At 51.3% G+C, this 12,915-nt stretch overlaps 1 protein-coding gene across 1 annotated transcript in view; it reads left to right on the top strand.

Annotated features, from left to right (window-relative positions):
* TLL2 (tolloid like 2) overlaps nucleotides 1-12,915 on the top strand; it is a 38,889-nt gene that overhangs the window by 9,796 nt on the left and 16,178 nt on the right. The window contains exons 6-8 of the mRNA XM_009939897.2: nucleotides 5,005-5,120; nucleotides 6,322-6,424; nucleotides 9,618-9,734. Of these exons, the coding sequence (XP_009938199.2) occupies nucleotides 5,005-5,120; nucleotides 6,322-6,424; nucleotides 9,618-9,734 (336 nt within the window). The remainder of the gene's footprint in view (nucleotides 1-5,004; nucleotides 5,121-6,321; nucleotides 6,425-9,617; nucleotides 9,735-12,915) is intronic.

The raw sequence follows: 12,915 nt of genomic DNA on the forward strand, positions 1-12,915 counted from the left end.
GAGACAACCTGGAAGAAAGCCCGAAGACGCCCATTTGTGAAACAGCCAGGTGCCAGAAGCTGGTGCTTTGGGCTGTTCAGTGGAGGGCCGTATCCCTCCTCCTGCTGTCAAAGGGTTGATAGACCAGGAGGATCTTTGATAGAGAACCCACCTATGTCTGTGGGACATGCTAAAGACCGGTAGTCTGGGTCCTGCTTTATCTGTGGTCTGAAAAGATTGGCAAAAAGAGCCTTGGGGTCACAAATATGATTGGGAGACTAAATTTACCCATCAGAAGAAAAGGATCCTTCGGAAGTGGAGATGTCAGACAGTGCAAGTTCATGCGATGGTTTTACCTGAATAGGTTAATAGAGAAAGCCAGATTTCAGAGGAGAAATCCGCCAGACTTAAGGACGGGTTGAATGTGAGGATGCAAAGAGAGGCTTGAAGCAAAGGTGGCACCCGGTCTGGTGCCCGTAGCGTGGACTGCAGCGGCTGGCAAGGGGGGTGGCACGGGAGGTGGTGCTCGGAAGGAGGAAACTTAACAAACCCTGTTGGATTTTTGCTGGTAGTGAAACATCCATGAGAAGACACTGGAGAATGAGAGAGTTGCCCTAGTTTTGCAGAACGACTCTGATGTTTGTAATCGTTCAGGGAGGTAAAAAAGGACTTTTGCGAGCATGGCCCAGGAATTTATCTGTCTGGGTTGGTCTGGCCAGCGTATTGATCCCACTGAGAGTGGCTGTGACTGAACATAAACCTAACACAACCATAAATGACTAATCCTCTTGGGATGAGCATATCGCAGAGAGAGGAGAAGGTGAGGAGGAGAGGTAGGTTTTACCAGTATGCAGTGTCACGCCTTCAGTGGGTGGCTGGCTAGTACAGCTCCGTGAACCATTCGTGAGGCCATGGAAGATGGTCGACAGCTGGTGTGTGGATCCGTTTCTTCTCTGTATCCAGCTGTGAGTCGGAGAGTGTGGGTTCAAAGGGGGCTGGAATAAACTCTGAGGATCAGCAGCACTTCAGGGGCCAGGATGCCTGGGGATTGCTGCTTGGCTTACAGTGAGGGATAGAACTGAGGTGTGCTAGTTTTAACTAACTGCTTTTTTTTCTTTTTACCACTCATAATTTTCTCTATTTTGCTTTTGATTGAAGATGTAGTTCTTGGAAAATTATCTCACAGGTTAGGAATTGGTTTGTTTGAATACTCAAAAAAAAAACAAAACACCAAAACCAAAAACAAACAAACAAACAAAAGCAAAAAACAACAGAGAATTAGGGACGTCTTACACTGTGTTTTTTGATTGAGTCAGACTTAATCCAAGCAGGCTTTTCATTCTCGTTGCTGGAAGCGTTGACTACAGATTCAGATTTCTCAAGCCAAGCTGACAAGTCACTTTGGCCTGAGGTTAAAGTCAAACTGAAAGCTACAACGCTACTTTCTTTAAAGTGAGGACCCTTTGGAGTCTCAAGTTTCCACTTGCAAAGCAGAACTTTTCTACTTTTTAGGTTTTTTTTCTACAAAGATTTAGCAGAGGGTATTGCAGTTCAGAAAATATTTGGCAGCAGAATGATCAGAGCTTTAAACCGACTAACCAAATTTTCTTCAGATATCTATTGTTTGCTTTTTTGGTTTTTGGGGTTTTTTTTGCTTTGCATCAGAATTTATACACAGGTTGCATGTGAAGAGAAGGGATGCGATGTATTTAATGACATGAACATCTCCAGCTGCCATTTGAATCTGCAGCTTGAAAGCTTCTCTTCTGCAAAATGCAAACCACAGGAGTTCAAAACCAAGGGACTTTGGTTGTGTGTTCGAGCAGGGTCTGAACGAGACTTTTGGTTGAGGCCAGCTTTGTCTGGTGAACAAGCTGAGGATTTTTAGGAGAAACACAGCAACATAACCCAGAAATGGAACAGCAGGTGGTTTTGCTTGTAGAACAAGAGCATCCATCTGAGAATGCCTGAGAAAATCCCCCCAAAAAAGAGCTAGCATGGTGGAGGAGGAGTTGCACGTGTGGACTGATATGGGCCAGGATGGCTGCTGTGTCCATGGTGAGAAATGCGGCTCTCCAGCTCGTTAGACTGGAGCTCCTGTGACCACTACAGTTAGGGCTGGCTGAGCTTTTCCATTCTAAAACCCTGCTGTTTTAAATTGCTCTTCATTCCCCACGGCTTATACCTGCTGGGTTCAAGCTAGTGCCGAACCAGGTGAAGCCAGCTGATTTTTGCTGAAGGAATTTCTGGAAGGCGAGATGCATTCTGCTGAGTAGTGGTAAACGCTGGGTTAGGTATGGCTGCATGGTTGAGGATTTGATGAGCACAGTCCCTACAGAAGACTTCCAAGCAGCACCTCCTGCTGTCTCGTGCTGTGCTGAAGGGAACAGGCCTGCGTGGCTCTGCTCGCTGTGCAGGAATGGTTAAACTGTAAACGGAGAAAGGTCCCACTGTACGGCATCCCATCCAGCTCCCTGTGTGCCTGCAGAAAGCTGCAGTCTACCAGTAACCAGCAGACAGGTTAAGTACCTGTCACTCAACTACTTCATTTACAAATGACTTCTGAAGCATTTGTCTTTTCTGCCTTGCTTTTCCCCCCCCTGTTGCTTTGGAGCAACTCGTGTGTGCTGGAAGGCCAGCCTCTCCCAGCGTGCCTGGAGTTCCCTCTGCGAGGCTGGGGTAGTTGGCTGAGTCTCCTTTCACGAGGTTAGCAGAGTAGTGTTTTGTGGCAGATACGGTAGTACCTGTTCCATAGTTACACAGTCCTGCCAGCTACTGGGTAATTTACACTTAGGAGAATTAAGTCTGCACTGTCAGAAACCTGCACCGTGATTCAGCTGAGAGTGGTAATCCTCTTTGTCCCATGTCATTGTGGTCAAGTAGTATGTGGTCCCACTGATTTAGAGCTCTCTTTAGTGTTTCATATTTGTTTAAATAGGTTTTTGAGCAGAGAAACAGAACATTTATATATCTTGGTGAGTTACGGATGGGAATCTCCAGACCACGCGTTGACCAGTGGTGAGTGATGCCAGAGGATCAGCTGAGGAATGGCTTGCTGTCCTCAGAATTAACATGGCTGGGACTCGGCTGCTTTGAGAAGTTTCTCTGCTGGGGCAGCGTGCATTTCCTAGCTGAGGGTCCTAGGAGCATCCTGGGAGCTGGAATTATCCTGACAGGTTCTGACACAGACAACAAGACAAGGCATCTGCATCTTTGCAAGAGGTAGGAAGGAAGAAAGTGTATTTATTCCGCAGGCAGAAGTCCAGATTTCTTCTCTAGTTCATGCAGGTCATCACCTTTTACAAGCATCTCTCTTTGCCCACCTGAAGAATACAGACGGTGTCACCTGCCAAACGTGTCGGGAGAGGTTGGAGGATATTCGCTGTTTCTGTAGAGTTGAAAGGAAAATTTCCTGTGCGATGCTCCGTGGTAGCTGCGTAATGGTCGGGGGAGTTCTCAGGGCACAGAATTGCTGGAGAAGGAAGGAGCAATGTAGAGGGTTTGGACACCCATTCATTGTCTTCATTCCTCTGGGGCAGGTGTGTGCGTTTACCTGCCTGCTTTGCTCAGTGGTGCTTTTTTCTAGTAGTTTAAAATGTCTCTGCCTTCCCTGGCAGGCATCGCTTTGCCAGATCCCATGCCGACCAGTGCCTTGCACTGTGTGCGGCTTGTTCCTCGGAGTGCCTCCACCTTCCAGAGCACCCCTAGGAGCCGTCTGCTTGAGCAACCCCCCTTTTTGTGTCCCTGCCTATTGTGCATCTAGCGTGACCTGTCAAGCTGTGGGTCAAACTGCTTCAGGGAAATTAAGAATTTCTGGCCTAGGTGACTCCCTCTCCCCTTTTTTGAAGATATTAAACTTTTTGAATGGGACCGGTCTCTTTTTCACCTCCGACTTCCGACCCGCCCATCTAAATGTAGTTGTGGCTGGAAAATCAGCGAGTGTGCGACAGCATCAGGCAGAGGAACGTCCCCTGGCATTTCCATGAGAAAAGGAGCCAGATGTTCAGCCTTGTCGGATCTTTCAAAGCACTGCTGCTTAACGAGGGATTTTTGGGAGCTGCCTTACTGTCACTGAGGAAACCAAGTTGCAGATCAAGGGCAACTTTATAACATCAGCAGGTTATGAAATTGGAGAAACCACTGGAAAGCAGGCAAGCCAAGGTCCCTGCTCCTCACAGTAGGTATTTGTGTGTCTAGTGAGTACTCTGAAGGAAATGGGAGCTTTGATATTCGTGATCCTCCTACCTAGCTCTGCAGACGTAGATGGTCGCTCCTTGTCCCAGCTCAGTCCTCCTGGCTCGGACAGCAGGAGCTGCGGTAGTCACGGCTATCCCAGATGCTGGGAGCTGCGGTTCCCTGAAGGACCATATGCATGTACTTGATTCCCAAAGGTCGCTCCGGGGTCTGCATGTCGTCAGCTGCAGCAGGCCACGAGAACGGGAAGGTGGAGGGCAGAATGAGCTGCAGTGCTCGTGTTTTCCCCTGCGCGGTGCGGCAGCAGGGTAGGTGCAGGGCAGCCCAGCTGGGCAGTGGGGCTTGCCCTGCTTTTGTTAGGATGGTTTAACCCCCAAAAACCACGCTTGACAACGGTAACTAAGGAGAACTTCACTGAGCAGCTGGTAATGAAGGGAAAACAGATTTGCTGGCAGCAGTCTTGGGGTTGTGAGGTGGAGTGGGGTTAATATTTTGCATTTGATGAGTGGATGAGATTTGCCTCAGTAGGGTTGAAACCTGGAAGTGCTGGCATGTGGAAGGAAGATGAAGGAAGGAGGGTGTCTCTTTAAAAGCCATTTCCCCTGTGTCCCTGCACCGATCACCTTCTATCCTGGGAATTCTGACGAATTTCACGTCACCCCTTTGGCAAGGTCTCAAGCGGTCGGTGGCCTCTGGCCATTACCGTGAGCGAACATCCTTAGACTACAAGCCATCAACCTGCATGCAGCAGCCACGCACAAACGTTTTTGTGGACCCTGATGTCTTTCAGTCACTCCTTGTTGCTGGTTTCTTCCCCCCCCTCTCCTGCAGCTTGTGGAGAGACCTTGCAGGACTCTACGGGGAATTTCTCAGCCCCTGGCTTTCCAAACGGCTACCCCTCCTATTCGCACTGTGTCTGGAGGATCTCGGTGACCCCAGGGGAGAAGGTAGGTGCCACACCAGCACGAGGTGCATTCCGTGCTTCCCTCGCTTATGGCTTCGCCTGTGTCAGTAGCTGCCAAAAGATCTCTGCATGCCTGGAAGCCTGGAAAGGCTCCTGAGTGAGCACCGTCGCTGCTGAAGATCATCGCGTTGATCTTCCTGTGGAAACAAAGTCTTTCCTTAATCCAGTAGTACCAGCCCTTAAGGCCTTTCATGCTGTACCAGGCTCTGCAAGAACGAGCTGCTCGGCGGAGTGGCTTTGCTGAGGGCCACCCTCGAGACGCTCTTAAGACTTGGACTCGAACAAAAAAGAGCAGCGCTCACTCATTTGGCAGCAGCCGTCTTGCTCTGGGAGCCGGTTCTGTCCCCTGCAAGCCCAGCGCCCCGCAGTCCTGAGTGCCCGCCGTGAGCTGCACGGAGAGCTTGGCCAAGAGGTGCCAGGAACCATCCAGGCTTTGAAACCATTGCACAGCGTAAATCTTTCTGTAAATTCTCACTTTGTCTCTCAGCCTCTTCAGAAGAGTTGAAGCTATAACTGTTTTAATCTAACAATGTTTCCGTGGCAGACGATAGATGTAAATTAATACAGGGATCAAACCTTGCAAGGACAAAATGGCCACAAGTACACTCCCGTCGGCGACTTCCGTGGTCCCGGAGCAAGGCCCTGTGATCCTCGTTATAGAGGAAGGAGACCAAAGGGATGCTGAGCTCTGCTCAGTGAAGCCACTGAACGCGATGGCATCGTGGTGATGGCACGAGAGTAATCGTCAGAGTGTGGAACCTCGTCAGCAAAATCCGCTCTTTCTTACAATAGTCGTTTCTGTGAGGGTATAGACCCCAGACAGGTGTGTTTTGGGGCAGTGTGTTTCTGTATGATATTCCCATTAATCAAAACCAAGGATTCGATTCTGAATTAAAAAGCAAACCAAACTGGGCTGTTTTTAGTAGCATTTCGGTAACCAAGGAGCAGTGAGTATGAATTACGTAAGGGATAGCACAGTGCCGTCTGCTGTCACGTACTCCCATGGTTTCATTAAAATACCTCGAGAAGCATTCCTTTTTCGAGGAAAGCTGGTTAAAAATGCCAACCAACTGTCCAGCCGTCTTTCCCTGTGCACGCAGGCGTCGCTGCAGCAGAGGTGAAGCGCGTAACCTTCTTTGTGAGGTAGCTCCCTTCCCAGAGAAGCGTGTGCTCTCTCCTTCCAGGTGATGTTAAACTTCACGTCGATGGACCTGTTCAAAAGCCGCCTGTGCTGGTATGATTATGTGGAGGTACGCGACGGCTACTGGAGGAAGGCTCCGTTACTGGGTGAGTAGGTGTTTCACTGTGATCGCATTTCGTATGTTTGTCTTGAAGCTTACTGGGGGAAAACACCCAAGCAGAGACCAACCTGCCTTTAGCTGGAAGGAGCTCATGTCCAGCCCGTGCACTGGCTGTCCATCAGTGTCTCCATCCAGAGGTGTCGGTGGGCTGTGTTCGCACCGGAAGATCCGTGCTCCAGGTCCTTTGGTAGCAGAGACTTTATTCCTTCCTTTTCCAGCTGGAGGACTGAGACAGAGAGGGAAGTGACTTGGGGGCATGGCTGGGATTAAAAAGATGGGCTCTGGAGTTTTAGTGCTGCTTTTTTATAAGAGCTGAGTAGAACTGTCGGGCAGTGAGAAGGAAGCAGCCATACAGCTCCTGGCCCAAGCTCCGGCTGTCAATTACTCAAATATTTGTATCTACAAATACAGTCGTTTGTGCTTTGGGCCTCTGTATTTCTTTCTAGCAGGGAACTTACTAGACCATGCGTAGGATGTCAAAGTGTGCAAGGGCTCTTGTCGGCTCCTGCTCCCCAAGGTCATAGAATCATTAAGGTTGGAGAAGACCACTAAGATCCTCAAGCCCAACCATCACCCCAACACCCCCATGCCTGCTAAACCATGTCCTGAAGTGCCGCATCTATGCGGTTTTTGAACCCCTCCAAGGACAGTGACTCCCCCACTGCCCTGGGCAGCCTGGGCCAGTGCCTGACCACTCTTTCAGTGAAGGGATTTTTCCGAATGTCCAATATAAACCTCCCCTGGTGCAACCTGAGGCTATCTCCTCTTGTCCTATCGCTGGTTACTGGGGAGAAAAGACCTACACCCCCGCCTCACTACACCCTCCTGTCAGGCAGCTGTAGAGAGCCATGAGGTCCCCCCTCAGCCTCCTCTTCTCCAGACTGGACAGCCCCAGCTCCTCAGCCGCTCCTCATCAGACTTGTTCTCCAGACCCCTCCCCAGCCTCGCTGCCCTGCTCTGGACACGCTCCAACCCTCAATGGGCTTCTTGTAGTGAGGGGCCCAAAAATGAACACAGCACTCAAGGTGCAGCCTCACTGGTGCAGAGTACAGGGGCAAGATGTGAAGGAAGCACAGCTCCTCGGCGTTCTCCCCGTCCCTCTGCCTCCTGCCATTGCAGCTGCAGCTCCTTTGCTGCCCTGGCTCTCGTCCTCACCCCGGCATCCCAGTGCGTTGAAGGCTGCGCTGCCGACAGCCCCAGAAAGGGAGTGACCGGGCTGTGCAGCATCACCGGCTGCGTGCGGTGCTGTGCCCGTGCCGCAGCACCGGGCTGGGTGCCCGACATGGGGTCGGTGGGCTTGGGGAGGTCTGGGCACTCACCGCGGTCCCGCTGGACCCCCGGCACTGGCTGCAGTGCCAGGCTGGAGCCGTGTTCCTCTCTGGAGGTTTCTGCGGGGCTGCCTTTCGGCGCAGGGCTGGCGGCCGGTTTTGTTGCTTCTTGCCCGTTTTGGGGCTGGCAGCATTTATTGCTGTTTTCTGCTGCACACGTGCCAGGTAACGCCGCTCCGGCAGCCGCCACTTAGCTCCACGTTATTTATTTTTCCTGCTAATTTAAAGGTATTTCAGTAGCCGAGCACCTCCCTGTCCCCCTCATGCAGGTGGATCGTGAGTGTTCCCATCTGGAAGGAGATGCTGCATGGGGACCCGTGAAATCGGCTGGGAAGAGGCAGACAGCCGGCAGTGCAGCGGGGGGCGGGGAGGGGGATTAGTGCGGGCTGTGAAAGCACGGGCTGCTTGCGGAGAGGAGAAAAAAATCCACGTGCGCTGCATATTTTCCCAGGGAAGTGTGTGAAACCCCAGCCTTTAAATGGTGTACGACTTTTTATGAACGAGCCCTTTATCACACCCTGAGGAGTTTGCTCCTTCTCGTTCCTCACCTGCCTTCCCTTTCCTTGACGCCCTCGTTAACCTCCGAGCCTAAATCCGGGAGGGAGTTGCTCGGTGACCCGACGGAAGGAGCTCTGCGGCGCTGACGCTCTTCATTAGCATCCCCTTCGGGAGCGGTGGGCGATGCCGCAGGGCTGTCCCGGCAGCGGGGGCACCCCGGGGGCACGGGGGCTCCAGACAGGCGAGTAAAGCCAGGATCCGTGCCAGTGTTTGGATGGGGGACTCAGCGAGGGGAAAACGTCGGTGGGGAAACTGCAGTTGGAGGGAAACCAAGTTTGCAACTCGCCTGCCGTACAGCCTGCAGCCATTCCGTTTCAGGATTATAGAATCATAGAATCGTTTGGGTTGGAAGGGACCTTAAAATCATCTGGTTCCAACCCCCCTGCCATGGGCAGGGACCCCTTCTACCAGCCCAGGGTGCTCAGAGCTCCATCCAACCTGGCCTTGAACACTGCCAGGGAGGGGGCAGCCACAGCTTCTCTGGGCAACCTGGGCCAGTGCCTCGCCACCCTCATGGGGAAGAATTTCTTCCTCATATCTGATCTAAATCTGCCCTCTTTTAGTTTACAGCCATTCCCCCTTGTCCTGTCACTACACACCCTTGTGAAAAGTCCCTCTCCCGATTCTCCCTTGCTGGAAGGATTCAGGTATTTACCAGTGCTGGTGCGTGCCAGCGAACCCAGAGCTGGGTGAACCATGGACCAAAAAGGCTCTTGGTGACTAAGCTCTCAGAAGAGATTGGATGACTGCGGGGTTTTCACTGGGAAGAGGTAGATTTCCCAGGGGAGTGAGAGCAGAGGGTGAGGTGAGGGATGGTTTCTCATTGGCGTGGCTGCATCCTGCCCTTGGCTTGGCTTGGACACTTCACTCTTGGGTACAAAGAAATTAAGGGGTTTCCAAAGCCAAGCAGGCGGAGCGGACATCCCCCAACGTCATGTCTCTGGAAGGACAGGGGAGGGTTCCTCACCCTTGCAGCTCATTTCTGCAACCAGGTAACAAAAACAAGAGTCCTTTTGAACTTACCAGGGCAACAGAGGCTGTGTCTGTGAGTACTGGATTCTGCTCCCAGCTGAATAAAACCTTTTTAATTTAATAATTTAATAGAATGCAAATTAATACGAGGGAAAAACCCATAAGCTCATTGCAAAGCACAAGTGGTGAGAGTGAAAGGGAGCTCTATGCAAGCACAGCCCCTTTAACCGCTGGCTCTTTGCTGCCTGGAGCTTCAGGTCCCTGTGATGCTATGCTGCCCGTCCGCCGGCAGATCTTGATCGTCTCTTTCCTGCCTTCTAGGTAGATTTTGTGGCGACAAGATCCCTGAACCAGTAATCTCCACGGACAGCAGGCTGTGGATCGAGTTCCGGAGCAGCAGTAACATCCTGGGCAAAGGCTTCTTTGTGGTCTACGAAGGTACAGCCCGTAGCTCGCAGTCTGCCGCATCGCAGGGAGCAGCCGGGAGAGGATACAGTGGTGATGGGATGGGCAGCAGCTCTGCTTCTCCCTGTGGCTGGATACAGCCCCCGCTCCTGTTTTTATGGGAATTGGCAGATTTTGAGGGCTGTTTCAGCAGCCGAGGCATGCTTCCAAGCAGATCATTGCCTTTTGGGGGGGGATGACAGGATGGGAGCACAGTGCAAAGTTCTGTTTCGGATCCTACGTTTCATACCACTTAATGCAGCTTATTTTGGGTTTCTTTTCTCAAATGCAAAGAGTGTTCTTTGGTTTCTCCCTTGTCTGTTTACTTAGGGAAGATTGGAAATTAGGATGTCAGATCTTCAGATCAGGTACTTTGGAAACTTGCGTGGCACCGGACTGCTGAGACCACTTCAGAGGAGGACCAGTACTACCAAAGTCACTAACAAATCAGTAACATCCCTTCTCCATACATGCTTATTTTTAGAATCATAGAATCATAGAAAGCTTTGGGTCGGAAGGGACCCCTAGAGGTCATCTAGTCCAACCCCCCCGCAGCGAGCAGGGACACCGCTAACTAGATCAGGTTGCTCAGAGCCCTGTCCAACCTGGTCTTGAATGTTTCCAGGGATGGGGCCTCCACTGCCTCTCTGTGCAACCCGTTCCAGTGTTTCACCACCCTCATTGTAAAGAATTTCTTCCTTATATCCAGCCTAAACCTACCCTGTTTTAGTTTAAAACCATTACCCCTCGTCCTGTCACTGCTGTCTCTACTAAAAAGATTGTCCCCATCTTTCCTATCGGCTCCCTTTAAGTACTGAAAGGCTGCAATCAGGTCTCCCCGCAGCCTTCTCTTCTCCAGGCTGAACAAGCCCAACTCTCTCAGCCTGTCCTCCTAGGAGAGGTGCTCCAGCCCTCGGATCATTTTTGTAGCCCTCCTTTGGACCCGCTCCAACAGTTCCATGTCCTTCTTGTGCTGAGGGCTCCAGAGCTGAACGCAGGACTCCAGGTGAGGTCTCACCAGAGCAGAGTAGAGGGGCAGAATCACCCCTCTCGACCTGCTGGCCACGCTTCTCTTGATGCAGCCCAGGACACGGTTGGCCCTCTGGGCTGCCAGCGCACATTGCCGGCTCATGTCCAGCCTTTCGTCTATCAGTACCCCCAAGTCCCTCTCAGCAGGGCTGCTCTCGATCCTTTCATCCCCCAGCCTGTATTGATAGCAGGGATTACCCTGACCCAGGTGTAGGACCTTGCACTTGGCCTTGTTGAACCTCATGAGGTTCACACAGGCCCACCTCTCCAGCTTGTCCAGGTCCCTCTGGATGGCATCCCGTCCTTCTGGTGTCTCAACCGTACCACTCAGCTTGGTGTCATCTGCAAACTTGCTGAGGGTACACTCGATGTTGCTGTCCATGTCATTGATAAATATATTGAACAGCACCGGTCCCAGTACGGACCCCTGAGGGACTCCACTCATCACTGGTCTCCATCTGGACATTGAGCCGTTGACCACTACCCTTTGGCTGCGACCATCCAATCAATTCCTTATCCCCCGAACAGTCCACCCATCAAATCCATGGCTCTTTCCAATTTAGAGAGAAGGATGTTGTGAGGGACCGTGTCAAAGGCTTTACAAAAATCCAGATAGATGACGTCCATTGGTTTTCCCTTGTCCACTCTTGTTGTTACACCATCATGTTTTGCCCTGAAGCACTGCTGGCAGCCCCAAATTTGTCATCGTTCTTGCTTTCTCAGGCTCTGTCAGCAGATGTTCTTTCTGTTTTGCTGTAAAGCTCTTCCAGTATACTTGGTGCTCAGCTGAATTTCAGCGTGAACTACTGCAGTGGGTAGAGAAAATATAGTTTGCTGGCTGACAGTTTGATGGCTGTTTAAAAAAAATAAATTGTCAGTTCTCTGCTTTTTTAGTCCTCTTTCTGTTTGGTGGGGCAGACAGTCCTCCGAAGGGTCCCTCTCTCTAGCACCACTTGTAGCTCTGAATATACGAACTCAAGCTACAGCCTGAATTGTGCTCTGCAGCTGGATTTTGGGTGCAGCTATTTGGTGGTGCCTTAGCACTGGTTCATAGAATCATAGAATTGTAAAGGTTGGAAAAGAACTCTAAGATCATCAAGTCCAACCATCACCCCAACATGACCATGCCTGCTAAACTATGTTCTGAAGTGCCACATCTACACGTTTATTAGATACCTCCAGGGATGGTGACCCCACCGCTGCCCCGGCCAGCCTGCCCCAATGCCCGACCACTCCCTCAGCAAAGAAATTTCTCCCAATATCCAGTCTGAACCTGCCCCGATGCAACCAGAGGCCACCGCCTCCTGTCCTAATGCTAGTTACCTGCGAGAAGAGACCAACACCTGCCCCACCACAATCTCCCCCCAGGCAGCTGCAGAGAGTGACAAGGTCCCCCCCCAGACTCCTCTTCTCCAGAGTGAACAGCCCCAGCTCCTCAGCTGCTCCTCATCAGACTTGTTCTCTAGACCCCTCCCCAGCCTCGCTGCCCTTCTCTGGACACGCTCCAGCACCTCAATGTCCTTCTTGGAGTGAGAAGTTAGCACTGCCCTAGCAAAACAGTGCTTCGTACTAGGTCGCAGTTCAACATCAGCAGCCCGCGAGGCAACCCTGAGACGATGCTACCCAGTGCAAGCAACTTCCAGGCCATGCCGGGGAGAGCCGCGCCGGAGCTGCTAATGCAGCGCGTTGTCAAGTTACACTGAGCTCCTCTGGTTTGCAAGGTCCCTACTAGTCTTGTATTAAACTGGGTTTTCATTAAATTTTCTGTTCCTGGTCTTTAAGCTTGCTGGTTCTTACGTTTAGCACAGCAGTTAGGTCTTTGTGCGCAGCGGGCAGCCAGTTGGTCTGCTGGGGACCAGCTCAGGCTCGTTGATATTGCCATCGTGTGGCTGGAATAGATCTGCAGCTGGGTGGTTTTACTTGGGATTTTTTTTTTTTTTTTTTTTTGCCAGCTTTTCTTGGTCCTTAGTGCTGGTAGCAGGTTTTAAAAAGTTACGAAGGTGGTCAGGAGAGCGAAACGCACAAATCCATAGGAATTCTCTGTCCCAGTGAGTTCACCTTCTGCGGAGGTCGGCGCAGCGGACCAGGAGACACGGTCACTAAGGCAGAATGTTAAATTTGTAAAAACTTCCAAGACTTGTGTCTT

Source organism: Opisthocomus hoazin, chromosome 6 (assembly GCF_030867145.1).
Source record: "Opisthocomus hoazin isolate bOpiHoa1 chromosome 6, bOpiHoa1.hap1, whole genome shotgun sequence".
Taxonomy (NCBI): Eukaryota; Metazoa; Chordata; class Aves; order Opisthocomiformes; family Opisthocomidae; genus Opisthocomus; species Opisthocomus hoazin.